Source organism: Pocillopora damicornis, chromosome 5, assembly GCF_964200805.1.
Source record: "Pocillopora damicornis chromosome 5, jaPocDami1.2, whole genome shotgun sequence".
Classification (NCBI taxonomy): domain Eukaryota; kingdom Metazoa; phylum Cnidaria; class Anthozoa; order Scleractinia; family Pocilloporidae; genus Pocillopora; species Pocillopora damicornis.
The window spans coordinates 5,632,092-5,640,618 of NC_142674.1; the positions used below are offsets into that span (position 1 = coordinate 5,632,092).

An 8,527-nucleotide genomic window follows, 5' to 3' on the forward strand; every position below is an offset into this window, starting at 1 on the left:
CATTCCTGTTTCGATCCTCCACTATTAAGATATGCGTTGTGCCTGTTAGGTCGACTTGTGCCAGTGCTAAGTGATACCGACGGGTTAGCATGAATCATCTTTCAGTTTTATAATGGTTTCACAACACGGGGTGCAGTTAATCCAGCTGTCAATGAAACTCTCCTGACATATCCAAGCTTCAGATAATAAAATTTTCCGGGCAGAATCGGTCACATTCACTGACTTCTACGTTTTGCCGACGGAAAATATCGGTAAGCAACAGTAGCCACTGTACTTCCACTTAGCAGGTTACGTAGGTATTTACGCAAGAAGTGATTGGCAGCGGCCCGGGCAAATTGGAAAACATACGTACGGGAGTCGCAAGGAATGCCTGGTCGCTCTTTCCGGTGTGGGTGATTAACTCCTTTGTTTGCGAAACAGATAAAATCGATATTTGCGCTTTCCCATCTTTCCCATATTACATGTAAAGCAGTGCTTTTGCTCGATACGAGAAAATGGAATGAATATGGAGAATATTCCTCTTCGAAATCGTTTGCTGATTATTTTATGTCCCAGTGTTTACGTGGCAGTTTCGCTTTCGCATGACGACAAAAATGAAGAACATTCAAAAAGTAAGTCGAAAAACCGATGAAGATAATTTGTACGATCGAGTAAAAGCTCCATTAACAAGTAGTGTTTACTATTACATCCACCTCCCACCTCTCCCTGCCTAGAAATAGTCCTTCTCTCACCCCTCCCTGAGTAATAACACTCTGCCTTCCACCCCTCCCTGAGTACTAGTAGACTGCATCCCATCCCTCCCTGAGTACTAATGATGTGCTTCCCCCGATAAAATAGTCCAAAAAATGCTCCAAAAAATAGTCCAAAAAAATGGTCCAAAAAAATAGTACAAAAAATAGTACAAAAAATAGTCCAAAAAATAGTCCAAAAAATGGTCCAAAAAATGGTCCAAAAAATGGTCCAGTCCATATTTGGGGGGGGGGGGGGGGGTCAGGTAAATTTTATTGGTACACAACGTAAATTCTCCCACCCCTCCTCCCCTTCCTCACGCTGTAAATAACGACAAATCCTTGAGTAGAAGTTACATGTTGATAAAAGCTTCAAGGAGTTTATAGATGAACAAAATTATTTTATTTTCTCCACATCGCAGGAAATCGACGGTCGAGCTTTAAAGTTACTATCCTTAGACGAGATTCACAAGTGTCTTGGAGTAACTCTTGGACCCGCCATTAAACTTTACTTTAATGTACAAAAACTGAAAAAGAAACCTCGATAACACAGGCTGTTACATTTCATTCCAACTACGCATTCTATGATTTGGGCCTCCAGTCCTGAGAATGAGGGTGTGGTAGGTCCGTTTATCGTGTGTGTTTTATGAAGCTTATTTTATCTAATCCAGCGCATTCCAGCCGCAAATCCTCTTTATAACCTGATGTTCCCTAAAGTTTGAAGCTTTTTTGTCTTCAAACTGCTCGTTAACTTTCTTATCGGTTTCAAGCCGGGTCAGAATGGTGTATTTGCCTCTGCATTGCGTCCCTTAGTTAAGAAAACGTTCCTCATCGGAAAAAATTCTCTATTACAAGGAAATCTAATCTGGTACGGTGGATACTGGGAACGTACGTAAGCCCACCATTCACCGCTTAAATTTTGAAGACAGAGGTCTTCATTATTAAGTCTACAATTCCTCTACTACGTACTATTGGTCACTGTTTACGAAGACTACTTTTTTACAAGTGCTATTTGTTGAGAAGTGCGGTAATGATAGGCTTAAAGACTGGAGTGTAAACTCACCTCAAGTCTTCTCACTGCATCCCTCAACTGACTGCACGTTTGCAGAGCTCAGAATCGTTTCGACTTCATATCAGCAGTGTACTAACAAGTGAACGTGCAAATGAAAATATCTCGATCTGTGCTGTGATTTCAAGATTTCGTAGTGTCTTGGTTTTAGAGGTCATCCAAGATCATGTGCAGAGACCTTAAATGCAGTTGTAGCAGTGTATGTGTGTTTGTGGGGGAGGGGGGGGGAGGAGGGGAAATGGAGAGGAGGAAGGGAAGGGGCTGGGGGGGAAGGAGGAATCTTTGAAGATTCAAATTGTGATCTTGATTATTAAACACATTCTCGTTGCACTCACGTCTCTCTTCGTACAAGGATTATCATACAAATTGAATTTCGCGACGATTGAACTCGTTAACACTTGCAGTCACGCGACGGAATAAATAAAATCACGCGATCTTGAAGAGCTTTGTGTTCTCGGCGCCAGACATCTCACTTAACAATCCCGAGAGTGTTGTTTTTAGCGACTTCGACTTAAATAGACAGTTGTTTTTAGAGTAACATATTTATGGTATTTCAAGGAGAGCATGCGCGTGATTAATTCCATGTGAACAACATGGCAAGAGAAGGAAATATATTTCGCTTATAGCTAACTCGGCTTTGCATTTCTTGGGTCGAAAGAAGAAGGAGAGAGAAGAAGGGCCGGCTGAGACACGAAGTGAAACCCGTGTTAAGTTTTCGATTTGACAGCCTTATCATATAAATGACCTCAAGCATCCTCTCCTTGGCGCAAATTATTTGCCTACAAGCCTAAGCTACTTGGTTTGTTGGCTGGCAATTAAATTAAAGTTACTTCAAGTACTTTTGCCGAAATATTTTTTGTTAATCAAATTAAAGATAATTACTTAAACAAACAAATTCGAAAAATTTAATCGAAGACCTCATAACACGCTTGAGCTTTGAGAAAAAAGCTAATGTTGACGTAGAAATAACAATCTATTTCAACTGTCAAAAGTCTCCGTGTGGCGTTAACTCCCTGATGACCTTTTTTGCAGTAAACACTTTTACCCGTGGATTCTATTTCGGGCCTTGTTTACATTCGCGCGTTTGACTGTTTGCTTTTCCAAAATATTAAAGCAAGTTCTTATCATGAAAAATCCGAAAAGGGAAAATGTCCTTTATTAAAAACCAAAGAAAAGCCATGATGTAAAAAAAAGGCCCTCTCCTTATAATTTTGCAGTGAAACCACGAGGCGCAGCTGTTTCAGTTTTGTTTTGGACATTGTTGCTGTCCTGTAGAGATCTGATTGGTTGAATTAGCATGCCTCCTCAGGCAAGCCTTCTCGGAAGCTAAAACACATATCGCGGCTGTGTTTGTCTGAATTCATGATGGAGTCGCTTCTTAAAAACCTCAAAGAACATGTAACATGTTCGATTTGTCTGGATACTTACACCAAACCCAAGACCATTGCTTGCCTTCATTCGTTCTGCTGTGAATGCCTGGCGCAACATGCCTTAACAAGCCAAAAACAAGGGTTTTATCGATGCCCCGAGTGTCAGGCACAAATTCGCATCCCTGAAGGAAAGCGTTTTGATAATCTGCCAAGCAGTTTTCTGCACAACAGTTTGTTGAGTCTTCTTGCTGTTCGACGCAGTGGCGAAGGAAGCGAGATCAGTTGTAGTACATGCCAGAAGAAGAGCGCTGAGATCAACTACTGCTTTTATTGTGAGAAGTTTATGTGCCCAGACTGTGTGAAAGCACACGAAGTGTTTCGAGATACTATATTTCAGGGACACAAAGTCACACCCGTTCGACAGTTTCAAGCTGCAGACTACGAGGCCTTGTTGAAACGGCAATCGTTTTGCTCGGAGAAGTACCACGAGAAAGAGGTAACGAAGTTTTTCTGCGTGGGATGTCAGAGCTGTGTTTGTCAAGTTTGTATTAACACAGATCACAAAAGCCATGATGTTGTTCCGCTTGAAAAGGCAGCAGACGATGAAAAAGCAAACATCACTGCCCGAGCCGAGCTTGTAAAAGAGAAGAAAGAGGTCTGCCGAGATGTTATTCGTAAATTTGAGAAGACGGAGCATGAGTTGGAAACAAATATTAGCACGGTTAAACGCCGAGTTTCCCAAGCAACCGAACAGATGATGGGAAAGCTTCGCCAACTTGAGCGTGAAGCCATTACTACCCTCGAGAAGTCTCGCGTGTCGAGGATTGCGAAATTACATTCTGTAAAAGCATCAGTTGTGTCTTTTGAAAAGCAACTTGACCAGGTATTTGAGTTCAGTAACAACCTGGTTGAGAGGAGCTCAAGCTCAGACAATGTAAAACAAGAAAAATGTGCAAGAACGAATCGAAGACCTCATCAAGACCACAATGCCTGCACTTCCGGTTAGCTCGTGTGTGGAGTTTGTGTCGGCATGTGAACCAGAGAGTTTAAGTCTGGGATTTACGAAATTCAGCAAAACAGATGTGCAAGGATCGACCGTGGAAGGCTTGGATCAGAATTTCCAAGCTGGTGTAAAAGCAGAGCTGCTGATTTGTCCCAAAACAAGTGAAGGAGAAATCAGAAACACTCAGCACACAGATCGTGTTGAAATACAAATGGACCCTGCGGATCAGGTGAGGAGCTTGGTGACGAGTGAAAAAGAAGATAGATTTTTCCAGGCAAACTTTGTGGTGAAAGTACCAGGTACATATAAAATAGAAGTTAAGGTAAACGGACAGAGACTTGTCAAGAGTCCTTTTACTATTGTGGTCAAAGCACGAGAGTTTAACATTGTTGGTAAGTTGGACTTTCAGGGAGAAGTGCCTCAGGCTCTAGCCGGCATTGCAGTGAACAGTAAAGGTGTTATTGCTGTGGCTAATTATAAAGGTCACTGTATCCTGATATTTGATGAGACAGGAAAGTTTGTGCGAAAACTTGGTGGTCAAGGTGACAAGGATGGACAATTTGAGAGTCCGAGTGACGTCACATTCCTCAACGATGACGAGATTCTGGTGGCAGATAAATGTAATCACCGAATACAGCAGTTGAATGTTCAGACAGGAAACTTTGTGAAAAGCTTTGGAAAAAAGAGAAGCGGAGATGGAGAGTTTATGAATCCTACAAGTGTTTGTATTACAAGTGATGGACGTTTTATCGTTGTAACGGAGTATTCTAACAGCAGAATTCAGGTGTTTACCATGGATGGTGAACCTGTGTTTAAGTTTGGAGACAGCAGCCCAGAAAGGACGGATTATCCGTTCAGCTGCGTTTGTTACGAGGAAAAGTTCATTGTAACTGACCGCAATAATAACTGTGTGAAAGTGTTTGATGGCAAGGGACGGTTTTTGTACAAGTTTGGAGAAAAAGGAAACGGTGATGGACAGTTGAATTCTCCGTGTGGCTTATGTGTTGACAAGTATGGCAACCTTCTCGTATGTGACCCGATAAATGGACGCATTCAACAGTTTTCATTGGAGGGAACTCTTACTGGCAAGACAAGTGCTAAGGTAACCCTTAGAGGACCCTGGGGTGTTGCCACAATGCTAGATGATCGGATTTTAATCTCTGAATACCATAAGAAAGTTGTTAAAATTTGGAGATAAATCTACAAATAACAATTTCATTACCAATGCGACATGGATATGTTGAGGCTTCATGTTTTTTTTTTTATCATTTGGCAAAAATTCTCTTAAAATGTGTCAATAGAGGGCCAGGACTGACGACTTAAGATTTTCACCATTGCAATGACACGTTCTTCTCGTTTGTTCTTTTCTTTGGTAAATTACTTGTCATAATGAAGCCGGATAATAAGTTATGATATAAGGGGCCCGTAGTATATCCCCATTTTTGTTAACAAAATAAACACATACCGCTTTAAAAGATGATAACGCGGACCACGTGCAAAGCTGTCAATTGTTTCTCGACTGTTGTGTGTGTTAAATATTCAATAGTGACATCACATTTACATCTACATCTGCTTTTATTACGTTGGTAAATTCTGTACAGACATCACACAAACCAACTCGCGCGCTAAGTAAGAAGACTATATGAAGGCTTGAAATTACATTTCGATCGATTTTCGTAAAGAAATGGGCCAGGAATATTCCACAAAAGTGCAAATAATCGTGAAAGCTGATCGCGGAAAAGCGATTGGGTGACGCTCGGTAAGTTGTAGGATGACATGTTATCACATACCAGACAGAAAAACTCTTTAGATTCTTAGTCTGCATTTTGTACCCACTCTGCAGTCTGCTGTCTACATTTTGTATCCGGTCTGCAGTCTGCATTTTTTACTAAAAGGTATCCGTGGCACCAATACAGTTTATCTTGGTTACAGTTATTCGCACAACACACACATAATCTACGACAAAATACCTATGTGTGAATTAATTCGACATTTTCATTCTTTTCCGCGTTGATACTCTTCTTTCCTTTTGAAATAATGAAGACATCACTTACAATGTTTCAAGTAATCTATCCAACCCCCAAAAAGTAACTCTTGCATGCATAGCATGCCTATGTTTTTCTCTGCTATAGTGACTAGCATTTAAAATCTGGTTGTAACCAATCAATCTTGTTACAATGTTCTCTATTCATAATGCAGAAACTTGAACTTCTGTACCTAAGAGTATATTAAACATTGTTAACCATTTACACTTCGTCATCGTCATGCATTTTCTCTCTAAGGTTCTCTATACATTTCCTTAGGTGCTAACAAGGAGACTTTGTTTCATTCTCAAGACCTTAATGTGTGATTCAGGGGTGATATTGTAAGGAGGAATTAAGATGCTAGTCTGAGTTTTGGGAGTTAAAGGGTTAAGATCTGGAAGGGGCTGTCTGTTCACCGGCTCATTTGTTTCACAGGGTAGGTAGCCAACCAAACTAATGAGTATCTTGGACTGCATTTTGTGCCAGAGTTTTCATAATGAAATTGAACATGCCTCAAAAATTATTTTCATCTTTATTCATGTTGTTGAAATCTTGCCATATACACTTTGCTCTTCACCATTCAGTGGTACACGTAGCTCATGTTTTTAATTTTTAATGGTTAAAATTGAATTTGAGGCAATATTGTGAAGATCAGTACTATGCAAGCCATTCTATTTTCTGATATTTTGTTAAGTTAAACAGAGTAGAGTATACTTATCAAATTTGTTTCAAACCATTTTAAATTTATCATTGGCTAATTGTACCTGTAAACCATTTAACTCCCATGAGTGATCAAGAGAGAAAAAAAGTGTTCCGCTTCATCTCTCCGCAATAATTACGAATCGCCGACAACACCAAGTCCAGCGACGTCACCCTTGAACAACACATCATCCCCAATAAGAAAAGCCGTCCCTAAAGTAGATAGCCACCTGGTGGGTTATTCCGCAGGTCATCCTGCGGGTCATCCCGCAAAGTCCCTTCCCGTTCTAAAGATTGCCCTCCCAAAAGCAAAGAATGTCCCGAAAGCTGCTCCTTTCGTAAAGAATCTCCCTCCAGAGCCCCCCAGACCAGAACCCTTGGGATCACCGAGTATTTCGGGTTCGCGTTCATCAAAACACGTATCTCAATGGAGCGTTCAAGATGTGGTGGATTTTATAAGAACAACTGACTGTTTTAAGTTTGCAGACGAGTTTCAGAGACAGGTAACAGCGAGATTTTATTACTATTGTTAATAAGATGGCAAGTTGTCTCTTTTTATGGGGGATTCATTCAAGTCTGAGGTCGATTTTGGGGTAAAAATATTTATTGACTGTATGTTACCTGAGTAGTGCCTTTAAGTCCACAATATTTTGTAAATAATTCATGCTGTATCACGTGAATACTTCAGAGCCTTCTTTTTTGGGGGGGTAAGGTAAATTTTATTGGTACACAACCTAAGTCATCGACCCCTCCTTCCCTCCTTCCCCTCCCCCCTTCTTTTATTTCTCCCCTTCCCCCCTCTCTCAGGCGACCCCCTCCCTCAGGTGATAAGAAACCTCGATAACACAGGCTGTTACATCTCATTCCAACTACGTATTCTATGATTTGGGCCTCCAGTCCTGAGAATGACGGTGCGGGAGGTCCGTTTATCGTGTGTGTGTTTAATGAAGCTTGTTTTATCTGATCCAGCGCATTTCAGCAAATCCTCTCTATAACCTGATGTTCCCTTAAGTTTGAAGCTTTTTTGTCTTCAATCTCCTCGATAACTTTCTTATCGGTTTCAAGCCGGGTCTGAATGGCGTATTTGCCTCTGCATTGCGTCCCTTAGTTAAGGAAACGTTCCTCATCGGAAAAAATTCTCTATTACAAGGAAATCTAATCTGGTACGGTGGATACTGGGAACGTACGTAAGCCCACCATTCACCGCTTAAATTTTGAAGACAGCGGTCTTCATTATCAAGTCTGCAATTCCTCTACTACGTACTATTGGTTACTGTTTACGAAGACTATTTTTTTACAAGTACTATTTGTTGAGAAGTGCGGTAATGATAGGCTTAAAGACTGGAGTGTAAACTCACCTCAAGTCTTCTCACTGCATCCCTCAACTGACTGCACGTTTGCAGAGCTCAGAATCGTTTCGACTTCATATCAGCAGTGTACTAACAAGTGAACGTGCAAATGAAAATATCTCGATCTGTGCTGTGATTTCAAGATTTCGTAGTGTTTTGGTTTTAGAGGTCATCCAAGGTTATGTGAAGAGACTGGCCTTAAACGAAGCTGTAGCAGAGTGTGTGTGTGCGTGCGTGCGTGTGTGTGTGTGTTTTGGGGGGGGGGGGAGGAGAAAGGGTGACTGC

The 8,527-nt window shown here is 41.1% G+C and overlaps 1 protein-coding gene across 1 annotated transcript; it reads left to right on the plus strand.

Moving 5' to 3' along the window:
• The first annotated feature begins 2,080 nt into the window (after positions 1 to 2,080).
• Positions 2,081 to 6,450, plus strand: LOC113680582 (E3 ubiquitin-protein ligase TRIM45). The gene is given in 2 exon segments (XM_089208313.1): positions 2,081 to 4,097; positions 4,099 to 6,450. Coding segments are annotated over 2 exon segments (2,208 nt in total). The 5' UTR covers positions 2,081 to 3,159; the 3' UTR covers positions 5,369 to 6,450.
• The last annotated feature ends 2,077 nt before the right edge of the window (positions 6,451 to 8,527 follow it).